Here is a 23,248-nt window from a genome sequence, read left to right on the forward strand (position 1 = left end):
CACTTGTGATTCCTCTCTTGCTTCATTGCACAGTACATGTAAAAATAGAATATGGGAGTGTACCAAAAACACCTGTCTGGGTACCTGCACGGTGTATGGAGAAGGTCACTATCACACCTTTGACGATAGAAGATACCGTTTCCATGGAAATTGCTGGTACACTTTGGCTCAGGTGACTGTCTTCTTTTTTATACTTAAATATAATGATGTTTTATTATTATTATAATATAATTTAATTATTATTATTATTTAGAATTTGGGATATTTTAAATAACATACAATAAAATGATATTCTGCAGCTTTGCATTTTTTTGTGGTTAGGGTGTTGAAAGTTGGCATGGGAAAGGGAAGCAAAGGGTTATATACACAATTGTTCTTTGCAATATGTTAGTAAATTAAAGGGGAACTTCCCCTTGTTGTGACATTGTAGTTATGGATGGAACATGGTATTCACTATCCATTATGTATTGAATATGTAAACAGAAAGATATTCCTCCCACAATTCACTGCTCTGTTCTTGTCCTTTTAGGAGTTTTGAGTGTTCTGGACCACCTTTTCATGTTCTAACAGCTTCTGCTGCTCTTTTCCAGACATGAAATAAGTAAAAAAAAAAAAACAGGAGAGTAGGAATCCCCCATAGCAGGCATGCAGATCTAGAATCCCATACACTGATATTTTACCAATAGTATCCCTGAGATATACTGTAATCTAGAAAAAACTGAAACATAATTGTTGGGTAAACTGAACCTTTAAAGCCTACATGTATATAAATGTAGTAGAAATTATACTTCTGCTAAGCATATTTAATATTTGCAAGTTGGAGCTCAGATTATAGTGATAGAGATGGTACCAGAAATGCAATCTGAAATGTAATATCATTGCTGATAAACTAAATTGCGAGACTGCTCAGTCAGTGAAGCGTTTATTAAGCATCTATGTCTCTGCAATTTTTTTTACTATGATATCAAAATGAATGAAACAATCAATGAAACAATATTGAAAAGCAATGCCAATGACCTTTTAATGGTAAACTCAGAATCTGAATATATTTGTACTTGTATGTGTAGGATTACTGTTCTGATGCCGGTGGTACTTTCCGAGTGGTCACAGAAAATGTACAATGCGGTACTAAAGGTGCTACCTGCTCCAAATCCATCAGACTCTACCTTGGGGTGAGTATTAAGAATTTATCCTGTTAGCTTATATCATAAGTTCAATATTGTCATTCATTACACTATAGTGACATTTTATATGGAAGTGTGTAAGGCAAGGCAAAGTGGTATGTAAAAGATGCTATTTACATTTTGGTTTGGTTACATTGATGCTTTGACCATTTTTTATATATATGCAGCATTTTGTGAAAAGGTTAACTGTGCTTTTAATAGTACACCCCCTAGAAGCAAAAAGGTGCGCAAAGTGTTTGTAAACCCTAACAATGTACATCTCTCATTTGATCACTTTTGGTTTACAAATGTACTATTGAAAGCATTTTGCTATATTTGTTCGATAACTGCAAAAAGTATGTGTTGATTTTTCAATCAAAGGATGATGCTGGGCAAGATACGACCGACCGGGCCACCCATTGAAATGTACAGTGTATGGCTAGTTATAGTTACCTCTCCTTTGCTACCCTGCTGCTTTGGTAAGCACAGGGGGCAAATAAAATATCTAAAGAAGCATGTGGCCTTGTCCACCTGACAGCATTGGGCCAATTGTCAAGCATCAGCACTACCACATGGGGGAGTCCATAACCCTGTGCAAGCTACGAATTGAACAACTCTTAGCTTAACTCTTTGAGGGCTTCTCTAGATCCTGGCAGACAAACTGAGTGGTGGAAGAGGGAAGGAAAGATGAGTATATGCTGCTGGGATGGAGAGGATTTAAATGAATCTATTGCTTCTATTGCATCTAAGTGTATGTAAACCGATTCTGTAGGCTTGTACCTACAGGTAAGCCTATAATAAGGCTTACCTGTAGGTACTATGAATATCTCCTAAACCTTCATGATTTAGGAGGTATTCACACTTCATGCAGCCGGTGATGGCACCGGCACATGCTCTCTGAAGGGATGGTATAACCCTGCCGTCCCTTCAGAGCTCCGTGCCGCGGTCCGTGACTCCTGTATGCATGTGTGGGAGTGACGTAATCGCAGCCGCAGCCAATCAGATGGCTGGAGGATGCGAACCCGGAAGAAAGACTGGGTGAAGATGGAAGCATCTATCAAAGCTCACAGCACAGCAGTGCAGGACTTCATTCTAAGGTAAGTATTTCACAATGTGCTAGTATGCGATGCATACTAGCACATTATGCCTTTACTTTGCAGGGTTTTTTTTTTAAAAAAGACAATTTGGCACGCTTCCACTTTAAAGAGGTACAGTCACCTATTTTCCCCCTCAAAATGTCTACAAATAAACAGAGCTGACAATTGAATTGAAGATTAAATAAAATATGTTTTAGTTAAACAAAAGCTTAAATATGAGCAGAGATTTTATACTGAATCATTTTCATATCATGACAAATATAATATTTTCTCCCTTCCCTCTTTGTTATGTTTTCTTAGAATTATGAGCTAATACTTGGTGAACAGAAGTTTGATGTAATCAAGAGGAACAGTGGACAATATGTACCCTTTAAAGTTCGGCAAATGGGCATTTATTTGGTGATTGAGGCCTCAAATGGTTTGGTGTTGGTATGGGATAAGAAAACCACCATCTTCATAAAGCTAGATCCAAAGTTTCAGGTAAATCTCTTTGTTATATATACTGTAAGTGGAAACAACACATTTTGGAAAAATTAATATGCTTTCACTGGTATTATGATTCTGGCAAATTTTATGCAAACTGACATGGAAACCTTCTTTGTCTTTTTCAACAACAGAGCAAAATCTGCGGTCTCTGTGGTAATTATGATGGTAACGCTGCCAATGACTTAATCACCAGAAGTCAAGCCGTAGTTGAAGATGTTAATGAATTTGGTAACAGCTGGAAACTTTCTCAGAAATGCCCAGATGCTAAAACTATTAAAGACACTTGTGCCTCCAATCCTTACCGGAAAGCTTGGTCCCAGAAGCAGTGCAGCATTATCACCAGTGGCACCTTCGCCTCTTGTCATGGTCTGGTGAGAACAAAGCATTCATTTCTGTTCTTTTGAGGCATTTTAATAATGCAGCAATATTGGATTGTGGTGTTCTTTGGTATTTTGTGTTTAAACTGCAAGTGTAAAGATATTTGTTAAGTTATAACAAACATCACCATGCTATGGACAAGACCTGTCTGCTTCCCTCTTCCACTATCCATTCACCAAATCAGCAGAGCAGCCACTGAGTGGTTACATTTCATATGTTATTTCTCACCATCAATATAGTATATACACTTAGAATACAAAAGCACTTCATTGCTTTCAACATATTTTGTTGATGGTAATTGGTGACTTTCTACCACCCATCTGAGTGGTAAGACTCGTAAGCTCCTGGTGCCAAATGTGGCCCCTTGGTATTTGTTGTGTGGCCCTTGGACTACAGTAGTTTGTAGTGAGAGTGGGGTATTGATTTTTAAGGGATAAGAGTAGTAATTTCCAGTAGCCTCATATAACATGCCCCTAGTCTCTTACTCTGTACGGCATCGTGTCTACTTTCTCCAACCAAGGCTGTAGCATGTCCCCAGCCTGAGGCAACATTACTTCTAGTATATCTGAAATATCTGACAGTCTTTTCTATTGTAGCTGATTTACTAAAGTATAGGAGACTGTTTAGTTTGCAAAGTAAATGCTCACTAAGCTTAGCAAATAAGATGAGACTGTGATCACTTCATTTAAAGTTGTTTTTTTAACCCTACAAGTTGGCTGGGCATTCAAAGTGAACACAGTTTCACTTCATGTACTATCATTCAGTTCGCTAGGGGAACACCCTCTTTTACTTTACTAATCGAACCCCAATGGCACTCAAAATGTGCTCCATACCTAGGACTATAATACTATAATTCCCACAATTATCCAAATATTAGCTTTCATTAGAAATGTAATTTTTTTTATCAGTGATGCAACAGCTCCATCTTTGTAGCTTTTATATGTGCTATTGAATGGTAAATAAAAACCTTGATGAACTGTAAGTTGACAAACCGCTTTGTCCTCTCTTATACCTTAATACATTGCATTGTGTATAATGACGGTTTTCTTTGGCAAACAGGTAAATCCTGTTCTATACTATGAGGCTTGTGTCAATGATGCCTGTGCCTGTGACAGTGGAGGAGATTGTGACTGTTTCTGTACTGCTGTAGCAGCCTATGCCCAAGCCTGCAGTGAAGCTGGACAGTGCATTCAATGGAGAACACCAAACATTTGCCGTAACTATTAACTCTTATTATTTACTAAAGCAGCAAACACATTGAAAAAAAATTATTCAACAAAAGTCTCCCAGGCCGTTTTATTTTGACCATATTCCATCTTATATTCAGTGCTTTGCATGTTAAAAAAGTGCCATCATTGGCTTATGCATTAATAGGGCTAATTGATGTTTATCAAGTCAACAAAACACATGTCCAGTGTATCTGAACAAACTAAACCAAGTGCCTGATTGACTGTACTTGGCAATACCACCATTTTAACCTTGTGCCATTTTACAGGTATATACTAAAGGGTATCTGCTTATAAACCAGTTATTAAAGTATTTCTGTAGCCAAAACATTGTCTTTTTTTTAGCTTCCGGACAATTCTAGGAATTATTAAAACCCCTGACATTTTTTGTCTGCATCACATTGGGATTTCTTTTCACTTGCTCTCCTGTATACACAACTGAAAGTAAGAAAATACATTTTATACATTTTAATCTTGTGATTTCTCTTAACAGCTGTATTTTGTGATTTCTATAATGAGAAAGGACATTGTGAGTGGCATTATAAATCTTGCGGTGCCCCTTGTATGAAGACATGCATGAATCCAGCTGGTGTGTGCTTTACAAACGTGCCTGGCTTGGAAGGTAAGTACTGCTGTCTGTTCATTCTTATAGTATTCAGAGAGGACAACATACACATACAATCCATTTTCCCTCAATCCTCTTCAACACTTTTAATTCATCTGAATACATGTAAGAGATAGGGTACAGGAGGATATCAGGTGATGGATTTAATTATCATAATTGCCATGCACAAACCCTTGCAATCATGTTTTGTGGTCAACAGTGGAACTAAACCCAGTAATTTAATTGTTTCCCAAAACAGTTAAATGCATACATATCTTTGCTGATAGGTTTCCAGTGGGCTTATATCAGCTCTCATCCATACATTCAAGTCCTCAAATGGCTTGTGTCATTGATGATCACATGTACAGCACCATGGCAACTTCAGATCAAAATTCAGGCCAATATGCTGCTGTCCTTAGCTGGAAAGGATTGGAGGGTTTAGTTCCATTTAATACCTGCCTAAAAAAGCCAACTTCCACAAGTTTCAGATTTGTATTTACAGTTACAAGATATCTTACTAGTGTTCACACACTTAGTGGTCACAAGAAAGACATTTGCATTGTCAAAGTGTAAGATTTTGATGGGGGGTGTAGGAAGCTTTAAAGAGACCTTTTCACCAGACAATTCATTTTAACAAAAAAATTCTTGCAAGATTAAATGTACATTTTAAGGTATATTATTATTGTTAAGATAATATAAATATACACTGCGCTAAACTAAAAAATATATGGTGCGGAGCAGCTACATACAAGGTGACAACAACCAAAAAATCATGTGAAAGTAAAATGTAGCGCATAAATTGTGCAAAAAGTCTTCAATCAAGAAAACGGCTGAAAAATAAATATCCATAAAGGGTGAACACAGCAATGATAAAACTTATAAGTCTCTCAATGAAGGTGAGTAAAGTCCAGTGAGTGAATGGAAAACAAATATGCATGGAATGTCCCACTGGAAATGGTATGTGAATGTGAGACGGCAAATGCTCAAAGACAGGTAAATCGTCAGATCTGTGGGATACAGCTTTGGGATGATCTGACGATTTACCTGTCTTTGAGCATTTGCCGTCTCACATTCACATACCATTTCCAGTGGGACATTCCATGCATATTTGTTTTCCATTCACTCACTGGACTTTACTCACCTTCATTGAGAGACTTATAAGTTTTATCATTGCTGTGTTCACCATTTATGGATATTTATTTTTCAGCCGTTTTCTTGATTGAAGACTTTTTGCACAATTTATGCGCTACATTTTACTTTCACATATTATTATTGTTCTTTACTGAAAAAAAACTATCTTTTGTAGACATCCAAAAGACCAGAGACTGCTGGTTGCTGCCATCTTTGATGTGATGTCAGCAGCCCCAGCAGACTCAGAGCTGTCACTCAAATGACCTCCTATAGTATTCTCCTTTGCCCCTCCCTGATAGCTACACAAAAGGCTAGGAGCTCGGCCCGCACAGAGAATATTAAGACAGTCCCAGAAAAGAAGAGGGCTATTATATGCAAGGAGAGAGGGGTTGTACTAGGATATTGACTCTTCTCGGAATAGTCACAATTTCTAGCAAGTTCAGTGGCACATTGCAAGTGAATAAAAATTATTTGTGGAAGGTAAGCATATAAAATATTTTTTTCTGCACTTTTATCTGTGATTGTTTAGCTTAGTGATAGGGTCCCTTTAAATACTTAAAAAAATATTTCATATTCTTGAAAACCCCTTTAAACATTATTAGAAAATACATGACAGAGGCAGATGTTCCTCTAATAAATAATTAATTGTTATTATAGATTTTATTGTTTGTGTGTTTATCAGTTCTCAGTGTGATCTGTACCTGTGTTTATATTTTAACACCATATATAAGTACATTTTGGAAACATACACCATAAAGCGGATCTTCACTGCTTCTTTGCACCACAAACTAAAACACTTTTTAATTAATTTTTATTATTTAAAGCAAGCACTCCCTAGCATTCTTGACAGGGGCCATCTTGAGTACGGGCAAATGATTCATGAAGTATTTACTACCTGGAATCCATCTTCCCTTAGCCTAGGCATGCATGCAGGAGAGTGTACTTAGCTGAGAAAACCCCTCCTTTTCTCCTTCCCTCCTGAAGACTCCTGGGACGTATGACATAATTTGCCTAGGCAACAAACCAGAAAGTAACAGAATAAATGTAAAAATAAAAGTAAGCATATATAATATATATTTTCCTATCTATTTACTAATGATAGAAGCATGGAGATTACAAATATTCAAAATTGGTTGGGAGAGTGAAGTTCCACTTTAAATTACATTTCTGCCAGCCTGTATTCATATAACATATAACAGGAATGTTGTACTCACAGTCTCATTTCTTGACTACAGGTTGTTACCCTCACTGTCCAGAAGACAGGCCATACTTTGACGAGGAATCTATGCATTGTGTGGCATCATGTAACTGCTTTGATGAATATGGAGAAGAGTATAAACCAGGAGATCCCATGCCAAGTCCTACCAGATGCTCAGTTTGGTAAGACAGTTTTCACAAACAAGCATAAGGTGTATGTGGGTAAACCCTGATATCGACATCAACTGCAAAAGACAAAAAGAACATCTATCTTTATAGGATTTATCTAGGTTTTTGTAAAAAAAAAGTGCTATTGATCTTATAATTTATTGCATATTGTTATGAAGTTTAAAATATATGACCTAATTGTAGTATGCAGTGAAGTGAAAACTGGAAATCCAGCCCAAATGTTTTTTTGCTGTTCATAGAATATGGACAGGTTATATCCTCTATCAACTTCTTATTGCTGCCCATTATATCCCCATTATAAAGATCTCACCTCACTTTCTTTCCCTGAGACATAACAAGAAGGAATTCTCAAAAAAGTAAGAGCCAAATTAGCCTTTACAGTTGTCACCAGTACAGATGTCCACATTAGAAGATTTCCCTATAACCTCTTGTTCTGGTGACAGATGTAACATTTTGGACACTAGGACAAATGAAGGTGACAAATGTTTTAATGCATTCACACTGTATCTAAAATTAGAAAATTATTTTTGGATGGAACTATACTTTAATGTTTGTTTTATATGCGGCTATGGAAGGAGTACAAGATGAGCTCCATTGTTCATGGCTCCACACTTCTTCTTAAACATTGCAAAGCATTCCCTTTAACTCTTTAATTATGAGTATATGCATATATGCAGCCTCTTGGAAATGGGTCTTCTTCTGTGGGGCTGCATATATGCACCTCTGTGTTCGTGGTGAGAGTACACTGCATAGTGCACTCCCAGCAGAAAGACTGAGCTCTCAACAAGAGCCTAGGGTCTCATATTAACAACTGGGAACTAGAAGGCCCAGTTCCAGATCAGCTGATCACTGTGATGGTCTCTGATTGGCTATCACAGTGATCAGTCACTGTACAGCTCGCCACTATGTTTTTTTTCTCCTTGCAAGAGGAGAAAACTGTAAACAAGGGTTTGATCTTGATCGGTGTCAGGGTTAGATTCTGGTCATGGTCAGAGTCAAAGGGTGGGATCAAACGTCAGAGTCAGTGTATTTTTATAGGGTTTAAAAAAAAGCATTTTGTCATTCAGTATCACTGTCAGTTAGTGTTGGATCAGTGTGTTTTAGGTAAAACAAAAAAAAAAAAAAGCAAAATACGCACTATTGGTTCTGGGCCCTACTATGGGTACAAACAACAAATAACATACACATATGTGATATCACTGAGATTGTCAGGAGTAGGAGAATGTATTATGGATTGTTCTTGGTGGTAGATTATGGTAATAGCAAGAAATATACAGCTACATTTTAAAAAAATACTTTTTTTTTTACTTTTTTTGTGCCAGCTTTTTTTTGATAAATTGACAATTTGTCCTGGAAAAGAAAGGTATAATTCACCTGGATTTGTACAGGTTTACTAACACATATCAGAGTGGCAAAACTGTGTTCAGAATTTGTTTTACCCTCTGTCATAAAGAGGTTAAAAAATAAGCAACCGTACAACAGCACAATATGATTACTAATATGAACTTATTTCTTGCAATTTTTTTATTTGTAGTAAATGTACCAAGACTGGCAGAGAATGTACCAAAACAGAAGGTATGATGCATTAATGTACAGTCATATGAAATATGTAGTAGTTAATATTTCAAGGTTAGAAGATGAAAAAAAAAAGATGCAAATTGGGAGAGATTTTTTTTCAGCTTTTCCAAACAGCAAGGCAGTAAAAAACAGAATACCTCTCACAAGACTTATTTACTATGACATGGCACCTCAAGTCATAAATTGACCCTCTGCTGTTAAGAATTAGCACTGCTCTGAGTTAAAACCTTCTCCTCATCACTACTTTGGTGTGCGGTGGAGTTTTGAAGGAAACTTGTACTGATAATGTACTAAATGTGGGCTGCCATTGGTGTAGTCTCCTTTTGCAAATATGCTTTGCCAGACTGCTATGCAGATCCATACTGAATCAATAGTTGCATGCTGCTTTGAATGTACTATCAGAGACAGCCAACCAACTCAAATGAGATCAGATATGACAGCTGCTGTATTTTAATGTTTTCTTTTAGGAGAAAAACTGTCCTGGTTGCAGAATTTTCCAGGATCTTGTAACCCAAGCAATGCTGGGTCATGATCCTGTTGAAACCAAATCAAGAATGCCAAAGTGTGGTTCTACCTGTGTAACTAGCTGAGCTCTTCTGTCATTTTGACAGCCGTTTGCTGCACTTTGCTTATCAGGCGTTTTCTGAGCTCTTGATATCGGGCAGGCAGCTGTAACACTGACAGCGGGGCTCTGCAGATTACTCAGCTTAGTCCTGTGCAGTGCATATGATTGCTGGATGATGCAGAGGCAGGCAAGGCTTCCAATGCAGCTGTGCCTCCCCCCACCTTTCCTTTACAGCTGTTAACATACTTACTGACTTGCTGGACGAAAACCTTACATTGTGTTTCTGTTTCTGATTTCTGTTTAAATTAGTCTACCGTCAGGGTGGCAAAGAGTTAGCATTTTTGCCTTGTTCCTATTTTTCTGTGACCCCGCACTTCCTGTCCCTGTGATGCCTTTATAAGAAATAATGGGATGTAGTCATCCCTGAGACAGAAAGGCATGACTAGTAGTAAAAAGTCAGAAAAACTGCATCTTCCTTATTCTGCTAAAAATATTTTTTCTTTGTTACTATTGGAGAGATTTCCCTTCATTTCCTGTCCTAACAGGAAGTGAATGGAAATCCCCCCAACTCAGACACCGGTAGCAGTAAAAACATGAAAATATAACTACCTGTGCTTTTTTTCCTGCAGTATGCTGTGAATATGAAGAAAGTGAATTTGCTGAAGGTGACACCGTCTATTACACAGCTGATGGAATGGGTGGTTGCATGAACGCAATCTGCTCAGAAAATTCGACATTAGTCCGTAGCACTGGCCCATGCCCAACAGTAGCACATCCAGAAACAACATTCAACTTCAATCCACCAAGCTCACCAGAGTATGTAACCCATGGATCGATTGAAGCACCTAGCGGTGGAAAAAGTCAAATAACAACAACAACTACACCAGGTAGGTTGTCTTCCATAATTCCTGTGTTCACATATCTTTCAACATAACCTTTAAAACACATTTATGAATAGGATGCACGGAAACAAAAGGTTACACTGTTGCAACCAAGCAGCTGCATTTGAGTAAAAAGCAAGGTCAAACTTTCAAAAGAAAGCAGGTTTGTATACGTAAAAACGTAAAAAAATAAGAAGTTTAAAAATATTTATACTGTGCTGAATAGTTGGGGGGGGGGGGTGCTAATGAACGCCATGAACAATGGGCTTTTTAAAAACTAGTTAAACAATAAGCAAACAGGTTAAACATTAGCAAAGGAGAACACCAACCTTTTGGCTGCATAAAGATGACATGAAAGCTAGATGCAATTTTTTTTGTTAATGCATTTTTTTGTCGTAACTATAACAAATATATATGTGCATAACCACTGCATGCATCCTTTAAGCAGCCCACATATTAAAGCTGCCTATAAAATTTTGTAGGGCAGTCTGATATGCAGGAACTACCTGACTGTCCTTAAGCACAAGAACTGGTTGGTGTGTTTACATAACCACTTTGCACTCTGGCAAAACATGAATGGAGTGAGATCAGAGAAGACATAAGTGGCACTAAGAAATGCTGCAACCGCTGCATATTTCACGGGGGCAAAAAAATGATCAGGGTGGGTTTTTTATCCTGCCTGATTCATGTTCTTCATGACTGTGGCTGACCTGTGAGGAGCCAGGGTTCCTCACATAATGAGATCACCACCCATTTTTGATTGAAGACAGCTGGGATTGACAGCTGACATCCCAGGGTACTATAAGGCTCGATTCACACCTATGCAGTTTTAGTGCTTTTTGCATTTTGCAGATTTGCACTACAGAACGTGTTCCATAGGAAACCATGTTAGATGGACTGTGCAAATCTGCAAAATGCAAAAATCACTAAAACTGCATAGGTGTGAATTCCAGCCTAAGAAGGGTTATTATAGGCTTTGATATACTGCACATGACAGGTAAAAGTACAGATACTTTCATATAAAAGAATATTTCCAGTCTTGATCAGTCAGTTTTAACATCCCTATGTAAGACAATTTTAATTTTGAATTCTTTTAGGTGACTTTTTAGATACTATTTATACAACAGAACTGAAACATGTGCTTAAGAATTTAAAATTGTATTAAAGAATTTCATTTGTTATTGAAACCCGGGAAAAAAATAAATTTTCCCTGAGCAAAAATGATAAACATGGGCTTTATGACTGGCCATACATGGTCGAATTTGGAAAGAATTTTCTTTTGAAAATCAGAGAATTTGTGCGTTTGTGATCCAGTGGTGCCACCATTGATTTTCGAAGTTCGACCAACCAAGCCTTCAATTTCACCTCATGTTGCTACAGAAAAGATTTTTTCGTGGCTGGGAATCTTCTTTTCTTTTTCCAGGAATTTTCTTTTCTTGCACATTTCTTTTTAGATTACATTTCTTGCACGGTTCTCCCATCATTGATTAGAAAATTGTTAACTTTTTAAAAAATTTCCAACTGCCCGATTACTCGAATTTGACGGCCGCACGAAATTTGTCTGTTGCTGCAGCCCACTAATGGTGGGAAATTCGAACGAAAATTCTTAGATAAGATTCTTGAAAGAAAATTCTTTTGAAATTCGACCCATGTATGGCCTGCTTAAGATATAACACACTGTGATAAGGACAAATTGATTTACTAAAACTGGAGAGTGCAAAATCTGGTGCAGCTGTGCATGGTAGCCAGTCAGCTTCTAACTTCAACTTGTTCAATTAAGCTTTCACAAAACAACTTGGAAGCTGATTGTGTTATGTGCACAGCTGCACCAGATTCTGCACTCCAGTTTTAGTGAATCAACCTCATTGACTTCTCTGGCTTTCATTTGCTGCATGTTTGCTCTGAATCTTTGGGGTTGATTTACTAAAAGCAAATATACTGTGCACATTGCAAAATGCAATTGCACTCTGCAAGAGCAGTTGCTCCAGAGCTTAGTAAATGAGCAGAAGCTCTGCTGACTTCCATCATCTAATCATGTGCAAGAAAAAATGCTGCTTTTTCAATTTTCTTTGCATGTGATTAGGTATTCTTTACAAAGTGAGGTTTTACTTCATTTTCTAAGCTCTGGAGCAACTGCACTTTGCAATGTGCAGAGTCTATTTGCCTTTAGTACATCAACCTCTTTTGACTCAACGTTGGAAAGTCATCCTGATTTACCACTATGAAAAAGTAAAAGTAAAGATAGTTAAATAAAACTATATAGGGCAAATCCATATCTTCAGTATTAGAAAACTTACATAAATTCCCTAGAAGTGGAGTATGAAATCCTTTTGTAATACTCCATTTTCCATGCTGTCACACATTCAGTAGGAAACATTGTAAAAAAAGACAATTTACTTTATTTTCTGTTAAAACACAGCGCTGGTGATTTTAGAAGGGGGTCTTATTTTAAGGCCTGCTTTTTAAAGCTCTTAGCTGATACAGATGAGGATATGATCTATTACCAGCAAAGCAGGGGCCCCATGTGCTTATGGTCCTTTTGCTTCTGCAGTACAGCACCGGCCAATTTTCAGATTGTTGCCCTGGTGTCTTTGGAGTTGGGCAATCATCTAGTTAGGAAACCTGCTGTAGGCACCTTGAGAATTCCAGTACCACTGGATATAGGTGAACATGTGACACCTACTGTGATTTTCCACAGTACACTAATTGTACCATATTCACCATCTCCAAGGCTCATGGTGGAGCCAAGGACATGCCTTGCAGTGTACAAACTATAAGGCTACATGCACATTGGTGTATTTGTCCATGAAACACAAGGATATTGTTTATATTGGTTTCCCTAATGGAGAGACAGACACCAATAGAATACCTGACAGGTGTTGTAATTGCTCTCAACTCTATCCAAAACTAAAAAAAAAAAAGGTTTGCCTTTTGTTAAACTTTAATGTTCATAAGTCGTTTTTAATAATGTTTAATCTGCAGGCTCATTAAAATAATACTAGGCGATCCTTCCATTAAAGTCCTTGTTCAGGCACTCTTCATTATAGGGTGACAAGTCTCTGTCCATATCTTAAAATTGTGCTCTTGCATTGTCACCCTGTCACATAGGCTTCCTAAGGAAGCCAAAAGTGACTGTTTCAACACACATTATGCAGGCAAGGTCCACTGTTGTCACTATTAGGGAACCCACCCTGAGAAATGACATGCACCCGAGGAAACCCACCCGGAGAAACTAGAGTGCCTGCATATAGATGGGAAGTGTCTGCAAAAGTCAATGATACACAGTTCTAAACTGAATGTCATTTAGGTAGTGTTTACATTTACTTTAATTACATTGAGACACATGTATTAAATTTGTGTGTTACATTTGATATATAATAAAAATATTAGTATATTTTAATGATTTCATGAGTTAAATGTTTATGTTTTTTTCAGTTTCACCTACTCTGTGTGTTGAAGCTTATGAGTGCACTTGGACACAGTGGTATGACTTGAGCAAACCTGAAAATGGAGCTGGAGATGTGGAAAGATTTGAAGATATTAAAGCTCAGGGTCACCAAATTTGTGAAAACCCTAGGAATGTGGAATGCAGGCCAACAGACCATCCTGATAAAAAAATAGAAGATTCTGGACAAGACGTCATTTGCAACAGAAAGATGGGCCTACTTTGTTTAAACAGTGAAAATCCACCCATATGTCACAATTATGAAATGAGAATTGAATGTTGTAACTATCGGATATGTTCTTCTCCTTCAAGTATTGAGGTTACAACCTTGACCCCCACCATTAGCTTATCTGAAGTTACAACAGCTAAAGTCCCAACATCTTTGCCTGTTGTGTCCATTCCTAACACACCTATCAGCACAGGTGCTACTAGTTCTGTAAGTGGTCCTCCTGGTACAGTTACAACAACCTCTGGAGTAACAACAGCCTGTATAATTAAGATGGAATGCCGTTGGACTAAATGGTATGATAATAGTCAGCCCAATCTAAAGAGTGATGGGGGAGAAAATGAAAGTATTGCTGAAATAAAATCAAAGGGAAATGAGATATGCACAGTCAAAGAAATTGAGCAAGATATTGAATGTGAAGCTATAAGGTCTAATGGTCAGGCTATCTCAAATAATCAACAAAACATTACTTGCAGCCTAAGAAAAGGCTTGCACTGTGAAAACCGAGACCAAACTGGGAAGGACAAATGCCACAACTATAGGGTGAGGGTTTTATGCTGTACTGAGTACTGTGAACCAATTAAAACACCTGGTGTCTCCATACCTGCTACTACTGCACCATCGCTTACTGGTGGTGTTCCCCCACATGAAGGAACAGTACCTCCAGGGTCACCATCAGAACCCGGAACTTCACAATCACCACCACCACAATTAAGCACGGGTTATCAATCGAAATCCTCTGAAGAAACACCAACAGCAACTTGTACACTTAAGATAGAATGTCGTTGGACAGATTGGTTTGATAAAAATGAACCTAGCTCAAAAAGTGATGGAGGTGACACTGAAAGTGTTGAAAACTTAAAATCAATGGGAATTACTATTTGTACAGACATTGAGGTTGAAAAGAATATAGAATGTGAAGCAGTAGACAGTAAAGGTACAACCATTGCTGGTAACAAACAGAAAATAAGTTGTAACTTGAAAGATGGACTTCGCTGTGAAAACAAAGATCAAGAAAAGGACAAATGCTTTAATTATAGAATAAGAATTTTATGCTGTGCAGTGTTTTGTGAGAAGGTACAAACACCAACAATAACAACATCTGGAACATCTGTACCCACAGTCACTACAGGTGAATCAGCCACTGTGGGAACATCAGCTTCAGCTGGTCCACCTCCAGAAACATCATCTTCTGAATTTACGCCTTCAGTTTCCCCAACAACAGCTTGTGAAATTCAAATGCAATGCCGTTTGACTCCTTGGTATGATCTCAACAGACCAACAAGGCAAAGCAATGGTGGGGACAGTGAAAGTCTAGAAGATATAAAAGCAAAAGGATATGAGGTGTGCAGGAATCCAGAAATTGAGCACAAACTAGAATGTGAAGCCATTGATAATAATGGAGTAACAATTGCTAATAACCAGCAAATTATGACTTGTGTCCTGGGAATGGGACTAACATGCAGAAATAGTGATCAGAAAAGTAAAGAAAAGTGCCATAATTACAGAATAAGGGTTGAATGTTGTTCAAAATACTGCAAACCAGTAACATCTGCTCCTGGAGTTATTGGGCCTACAACAGTGCCTCTTTTACCAAGTATTACACCCAGTCCACAAACAACTGCAATCACTGAACCTGGCCATCATATATCTGAAGATTGTAAGAAGATTAAAGCAACAGAATGTCGTTGGACTCCTTGGTTTAATGCAAACACACCATCTGAAAATGTACATGGGGGTGAAATAGAGAACTCATACAATTTGAAATCTAAAGAAATTGAAGTTTGTAAAAAAGGGGAAGTTGAAAATCATATTGAATGTAATGCTGATCAAGACACTGCCACAAAATTCACATGCAATGTAAACAAGGGACTGATTTGTAACAACAAAGATCAACCAGGAGAGAAATGCCCTGACTTTAGTATAAGAATTGAGTGCTGTACTGAAAAGTTTGTTAAATCCTGTGGCGAGTCCAGTACTCCATTACCTACTACAGGAATTAGTAGCACAACTATAGCTTCTACATCAGCACCAGCATGTATAAAAAAAAAGGAATGCCGCCTGAGCCCATGGTTTGATATTCATTCTCCCACTGCAAAAGGAAGTGGTGGAGATATTGAAAGCTCTAAAAATATAAAATCTAAAGGGATTGAGGTATGTAAAAAAGAAGAAGTTGAAAACAAAATTGAATGTGAGGCTGTTGATAAAACTGGCAAGGCTGTTTTGGATAATACACAGAAAATTACCTGTGATTTGGAAAAAGGATTAACATGTTTTAATAAAAACCAACCAACAAAACAAAAGTGTTACAATTACAGAGTAAGGTATGAATGTTGTTCAGAAATCTGTGAACAAGGTGAAACACCAACTTCATCTAGTCCAGATACTTCAACAATTTCAACAACCACTGGAGGAGAACCCACAAAAAAAACACAAACTTCAATTGTTACAATAACCTCAGTATTTCAAGAAGATTGCAGTAAACTCAGAAAAGAGGAATGTCACTGGACAAAAACATTTAATGAAAATACACCTTCCTCAGACATTGATGGAGGAGACAATGAGAACTCTTTTCATCTAAAAGAAAAAGGAATAGAAGTTTGTAAGAAGGAAGAAGATGAGAATGATATTCAATGTATAGCTGCAGATCATCCAGAATTGAGCTTTAGCGACATTGACCAGGTAGCAATATGCAATGTCAAAGATGGATTATTGTGTATGAACAAAGATCAAAAAGATAAACAGTGCCATGACTTTGCAATAAGAATGGAGTGCTGTTCTAAGAAATTTGTTCAATCCTGTGGAGAATCATCCTCATCTACAACAACACCCTGGTCAGGTGAAATAACGCAAGGTCCAGTAACAAAATCTGTAACAGAGCCTGGTGTTCCAGTACCTCCAGGTGAACCCGGTAAACCAGGTGAAACCTCTACACCTGACTATAAAGTGCCTCCAGGTGAACCCGGTAAACCAGATGAAACCTCTACACCTGGCTATAAAGTGCCTCCAGGTGAACCCGGTAAGCCAGGCGAAACCTCTACACCTGGCTTTTCAGTACCTCCAGGTGAACCCGGTAAACCAGGCGAAACCTCAACACCTGGCTACCAAGTGCCTCCAGGTGAACCCGGTAAACCAGAAGAAACTTCTACATCTGGCTATAAAGTGCCTCCAGGTGAACCCGGTAAACCAGGAGAAACTTCTACACCTGGCTATAAAGTGCCTCCAGGAGAATCTGGTAAACCAGGTGAAACCTCTACACCTGGCTATTCAGTGCCTCCAGGTGAACCCGGTAAACCAGATGAAACCTCTACACCTGGCTATAAAGTGCCTCCAGGTGAACCCGGTAAGCCAGGCGAGACCTCAACACCTGGCTACCAAGTGCCTCCAGGTGAACCCGGTAAACCAGGAGAAACTTCTACACCTGGCCATCCAGTACCTCCAGGAGAACCTGGTAAACCAGGTGAAACCTCTACACCTGGCTATAAAGTGCCTCCAGGTCAACCCGGTAAACCAGATGAAACTTCTACACCTGGCTATAAAGTGCCTCCAGGTGAACCCGGTAAACCAGGCGAAACCTCTACACCTGGCTATAAAGTGCCTCCAGGTGAACCCGGTAAGCCAGGCGAAACCTCTACACCTGGCTATAAAGTGCCTCCAGGTGAACCCGGTAAACCAGATGAAACCTCTACACCTGGCTATAAAGTGCCTCCAGGTGAACCCGGTAAGCCAGGCGAAACCTCTACACCTGGCTATTCAGTGCCTCCAGGTGAACCCGGTAAACCAGATGAAACCTCTACACCTGGCTATAAAGTGCCTCCAGGTGAACCCGGTAAGCCAGGCGAAACCTCTACACCTGGCTTTTCAGTACCTCCAGGTGAACCCGGTAAACCAGGCGAAACCTCAACACCTGGCTACCAAGTGCCTCCAGGTGAACCCGGTAAACCAGAAGAAACTTCTACACCTGGCTATAAAGTGCCTCCAGGTGAACTCGGTAAACCAGAAGAAACTTCTACACCTGGCTATAAAGTGCCTCCAGGTGAACCCGGTAAACCAGAAGAAACTTCTACACCTGGCTATAAAGTGCCTCCAGGTGAACCCGGTAAACCAGGAGAAACTTCTACACCTGGCTATAAAGTGCCTCCAGGAGAACCTGGTAAACCAGGTGAAACCTCTACACCTGGCTATTCGGTGCCTCCAGGTGAACCCGGTAAACCAGATGAAACCTCTACACCTGGCTATAAAGTGCCTCCAGGAGAACCCAGTAAGCCAGGCGAAACCTCAACACCTGGCTACCAAGTGCCTCCAGGTGAACCCGGTAAACCAGGAGAAACTTCTACACCTGGCCATCCAGTACCTCCAGGAGAACCTGGTAAACCAGGCGAAACCTCTACACCTGGCTATAAAGTGCCTCCAGGTGAACCCGGTAAACCAGATGAAACTTCTACACCTGGCTATAAAGTGCCTCCAGGTGAACCCGGTAAGCCAGGCGAAACCTCTACACCTGGCTATAAAGTGCCTCCAGGTGAACCCGGTAAACCAGATGAAACCTCTACACCTGGCTATAAAGTGCCTCCAGGTGAACCCGGTAAGCCAGGCGAAACCTCTACACCTGGCTATTCAGTGCCTCCAGGTGAACCCGGTAAACCAGATGAAACCTCTACACCTGGCTATAAAGTGCCTCCAGCAGAACCTGGTAAACCAGGTGAAACCTCTACACCTGGCTATAAAGTGCCTCCAGGTGAACCCGGTAAACCAGATGAAACTTCTACACCTGGCTATAAAGTGCCTCCAGGTGAACCCGGTAAGCCAGGCGAAACCTCTACACCTGGCTATAAAGTGCCTCCAGGTGAACCCGGTAAGCCTGGCGAAACCTCTACACCTGGCTATAAAGTGCCTCCAGGTGAACCCGGTAAACCAGGTGAAACCTCTACACCTGGCTATTCAGTGCCTCCAGGTGAACCCGGTAAACCAGATGAAACCTCTACACCTGGCTATAAAGAGCCTCCAGGTGAACCCGGTAAGCCAGGCGAAACCTCTACACCTGGCTTTTCAGTACCTCCAGGTGAACCCGGTAAAGCAGGTGAAACCTCAACACCTGGCTACCAAGTGCCTCCAGGTGAACCTGGTAAACCAGGAGAAACTTCTACACCTGGCTATAAAGTGCCTCCAGGTGAACCCGGTAAACCAGGAGAAACTTCTACACCTGGCTATAAAGTGCCTGCAGGAGAACCTGGTAAACCAGGTGAAACCTCTACACCTGGCTATTCAGTGCCTCCAGGTGAACCCGGTAAACCAGATGAAACCTCTACACCTGGCTATAAAGTGCCTCCAGGTGAACCCGGTAAGCCAGGCGAAACCTCTACACCTGGCTATAAAGTGCCTCCAGGTGAACCTGGTAAACCAGGCGAAACCTCAACACCTGGCTACCAAGTGCCTCCAGGTGAACCCGGTAAACCAGGAGAAACTTCTACACCTGGCTATAAAGTGCCTCCAGGTGAACCCAGTAAACCAGGAGAAACTTCTACACCTGGCTATAAAGTGCCTCCAGGTGAACCCGGTAAGCCAGGCGAAACCTCTACACCTGGCTATTCAGTGCCTCCAGGTGAACCCGGTAAACCAGATGAAACCTCTACACCTGGCTATAAAGTGCCTCCAGGTGAACCCGGTAAACCAGGAGAAACTTCTACACCTGGCTATCCAGTGCCTCCAGGTGAACCCGGTAAACCAGGGGAAACCTCTACACCTGGCCATCCAGTACCTCCAGGAGAACCTGGTAAACCAGGTGAAACCTCTACACCTGGCTATCCAGTGCCTCCAGGTGAGCCCAGTAAACCAGGCGAAACCTCTACACCTGGCTATTCAGTGCCTCCAGGTGAACCCGGTAAACCAGATGAAACCTCTACACCTGGCTATAAAGTGCCTCTAGGTGAAACCGGTAAGCCAGGCGAAACCTCTACACCTGGCTATAAAGTGCCACCAGGTGAACCCGGTAAACCAGATGAAACCTCTACACCTGGCTATAAAGTGCCTCCAGGTGAACCCGGTAAGCCAGGCGAAACCTCTACACCTGGCTATTCAGTGCCTCCAGGTGAACCCGGTAAACCAGATGAAACCTCTACACCTGGCTATAAAGTGCCTCCAGGAGAACCTGGTAAACCAGGTGAAACCTCTACACCTGGCTATTCAGTGCCTCCTGGTGAACCCGGTAAACCAGATAAAACCTCTACACCTGGCTATAAAGTGCCTCCAGGTGAACCCGGTGAGCCAGGCGAAACCTCTACACCTGGCTATAAAGTGCCTCCAGGTGAACCTGGTAAACCAGGTGAAACCTCTACACCTGGCTATTCAGTGCCTCCAGGTGAACCCGGTAAGCCAGGTGAAACTTCTACACCTGGCTATTCAGTGCCTCCAGGTGAACCCGGTAAACCAGATGAAACCTCTACACCTGGCTATAAAGTGCCTCCAGGTGAACCCGGTAAGCCAGGCGAAACCTCTACGCCTGGCTATAAAGTGCCTCCAGGTGAACCCGGTAAACCAGATGAAACCTCTACACCTGGCTATAAAGTGCCTCCAGGTGAACCCAGTAAACCAGGCGAAACCTCTACACCGGGCTTTCCAGTACCTCCAGGTGAACCTGGTAAACCAGGCGAAACCTCGACACCTGGCTACCAAGTGCCTCTAGGTGAACCCGGTAAACCAGGAGAAACTTCTACACCTGACCATCCAGTACCTCCAGGAGAACCTGGTAAACCAGGTGAAACCTCTACACCTGGCTATAAAGTGCCTCCAGGTGAACCCGGTAAGCCAGGCGAAACCTCTACACCTGGCTTTCCAGTACCTCCAGGTGAACCTGGTAAACCAGGCGAAACCTCAACACCTAGCTACCAAGTGCCTCCAGGTGAACCCGGTAAACCAGGAGAAACTTCTACACCTGGCCATCCAGTACCTCCAGGAGAACCTGGTAAACCAGGTGAAACCTCTACACCTGGCTATCCAGTGCCTCCAGGTGAACCCGGTAAACCAGGAGAAACCTCTACACCTGGCCATCCAGTACCTCCAGGAGAACCTGGTAAACCAGGTGAAACGTCTACACCTGGCTATCCAGTGCCTTCAGGTGAACCCGGTAAACCAGGTGAAACCTCTACACCTGGCTATAAAGTGCCTCCAGGTGAACCCGGTAAACCAGGTGAAACCTCTACACCTGGCCATCCAGTACCTCCAGGAGAACCTGGTAAACCAGGTGAAACCTCTACACCTGGCTATCCAGTGCCTCCAGGTGAACCCAGTAAACCAGGCGAAACCTCTACACCTGGCTATAAAGTGCCTCCAGGTGAACCCGGTAAACCAGGCGAAACCTCTACACCTGGCTATAAAGTGCCTCCAGGTGAACCCGGTAATCCAGGTGAAACCTCTACACCTGGCTATAAAGTGCCTCCAGGTGAACCCGGTAAACCAGGCGAAACTTCTACACCTGGCTATTCAGTGCCTCCAAGTGAACCCGGTAAACCAGGTGAAGCCTCTACACCTGGCTATAAAGTGCCTCCAGGTGAACCCGGTAAACCAGGCCAAACCTCTACACCTGGCTATCCAGTGTCCCCAGGTGAACCCGGTAAACCAGGCGATACCTCTACACCTGGCTACCCAGTGCCTCCAGGTGAACCCGGTAAACCAGGGGAAACCTCTACACCTAGCACACCAGTATCTTCTACTACATCTTCCAGTTGCAAAATTCTAAGGCAAGCTGAATGTCGCTGGACTGAGTGGATAAATACAGAAAAGCCAACCTCTGGTGTTAATGGTGGAGAAAAAGAGGGTAGCAAGATACTAAAAGCCCTGGGTGTTGATGTTTGTACTAAAAAGGAAATAGAAAATAAAATTGAGTGCAAAGCTGTGTCATATCGAGATTTGAGCTATGAAGATACTTCCCAGATAATAACATGTACTGTGCAGGATGGATTACACTGTAAGAATAAGGATCAAATTGGCAAAGACAAACAATGTGTAGACCATGCAGCACGATACGAATGTTGCTCTATAACGTTTATTGAATCTTGTGGCGAGCTATCCACTCCTCCTTCAGGAACCTTGTCAACAGGGGGTACTCCTGGTATCATATCAACTGAACCCTCTCCTGGAGAAACATCAACTGTTGTTTCTTCTACTGAAACACCTACTATCTCACCTCCAGTTAGCACTGAGACCTCAACTTCTGGAACATTATCAACAACTAGTGCACCAGCAATAAGAACTCCCTCGTCTCCTGGATCTCCATCATCTTCTGGCAGCGCAGTGGTCTGTTTCTGCAAAATAAGAACTGAATTTTACAATCCAGGTAAGAGTTACCTTGTCTTTACCAGTAAAACTATGCACAATTTTATTTCCTTTAGTGAAATTCTTGAATTGGATGACCTGCAATGACCAAAATAACAAATATTACTTGGTAGCTGTTTGTATCTTGGAATGTTTACCTAAGATTGCGAAAATTTAAAAGAAATCCAAATTCTGCAAATGCTAGTTGCCCTGCTTTAATGCTAACCATTTAAGTCATGCACTTAGAACAAGTATATAGTCAAGGACATTCCTGATCTGCATACTTTTTCATGGTTTCTCTACTTAGAAAGAGGGTTAGCAAAAAAGCCAACATTCTCATAAAGAGATCAGCAATGTCATCTTCCATGTTTCTCTTTGCTTTAAAGTGGTTGCATTCTATGCTTTAAGGTAAAAAACCTTTGGTGTGTAGCTCCCCCCAGCCCCTCCTTATACTTATCCGGGACCGATCACGATCCAGGGCTATGCCCGAGAGCAGCGACTCTTTTTGTTCTCTCTTTCCTCACTGGCCATTAATGCTGAAGCAGGAGCCATTGGCTCCTGCTGCTGTCAATTACAGCCTGTGAAGACAGAATGGGGGTGGGGGCGAGTCGTGCTGTTTGTGTTTATAGACACACAGAGCGTAGCTCTGGATTGAGCCTGCACAAGTGCCCCCATAACTAGTGACTTGCTATGGTGGCACTCGGCAGGGGGAAGGAGTCAGAAGCACCAGCATAGGACCCCAGAAGGGAAAGATCGGGGCTGCTCTGTGCAA

General features: G+C 41.0%; 1 protein-coding gene and 1 long non-coding RNA gene across 7 annotated transcripts in view; one reads left to right on the forward strand and one right to left on the reverse strand.

Annotated features, from left to right (window-relative positions):
* The window catches only part of LOC141112196 (uncharacterized), an 85,935-nt gene that overhangs the window by 41,571 nt on the left and 21,116 nt on the right, over positions 1–23,248 (forward strand). The window contains exons 24-34 of one of the 4 annotated variants that reach the window (XM_073604787.1): positions 34–172; positions 1,068–1,172; positions 2,561–2,740; positions 2,878–3,117; positions 4,184–4,340; positions 4,844–4,972; positions 7,321–7,465; positions 9,006–9,046; positions 10,244–10,501; positions 13,931–19,477; positions 19,694–22,498. In XM_073604787.1, coding sequence (XP_073460888.1) covers positions 34–172; positions 1,068–1,172; positions 2,561–2,740; positions 2,878–3,117; positions 4,184–4,340; positions 4,844–4,972; positions 7,321–7,465; positions 9,006–9,046; positions 10,244–10,501; positions 13,931–19,477; positions 19,694–22,498 — 9,746 coding nt within the window. Of the gene's footprint in view, positions 1–33; positions 173–1,067; positions 1,173–2,560; positions 2,741–2,877; positions 3,118–4,183; positions 4,341–4,843; positions 4,973–7,320; positions 7,466–9,005; positions 9,047–10,243; positions 10,502–13,930; positions 22,499–23,248 lie in introns of all 4 variants that reach the window. The other 3 variants (XM_073604786.1, XM_073604788.1, XM_073604785.1) reach the window with 3 other exon arrangements.
* Positions 6,782–23,248, reverse strand: part of LOC141112198 (uncharacterized) — a 271,699-nt gene continuing 255,232 nt past the window's right edge. For all 3 annotated transcript variants that reach the window (XR_012236545.1, XR_012236547.1, XR_012236548.1), the window contains exons 5-6: positions 7,300–7,527; positions 6,782–7,096 (exon numbers count right to left, since the gene is read on the reverse strand). This is a non-coding gene — a long non-coding RNA (uncharacterized lncRNA). The remainder of the gene's footprint in view (positions 7,097–7,299; positions 7,528–23,248) is intronic.

Source organism: Aquarana catesbeiana, linkage group LG11 (assembly GCF_042186555.1).
Source record: "Aquarana catesbeiana isolate 2022-GZ linkage group LG11, ASM4218655v1, whole genome shotgun sequence".
Lineage (NCBI taxonomy): Eukaryota > Metazoa > Chordata > Amphibia > Anura > Ranidae > Aquarana > Aquarana catesbeiana.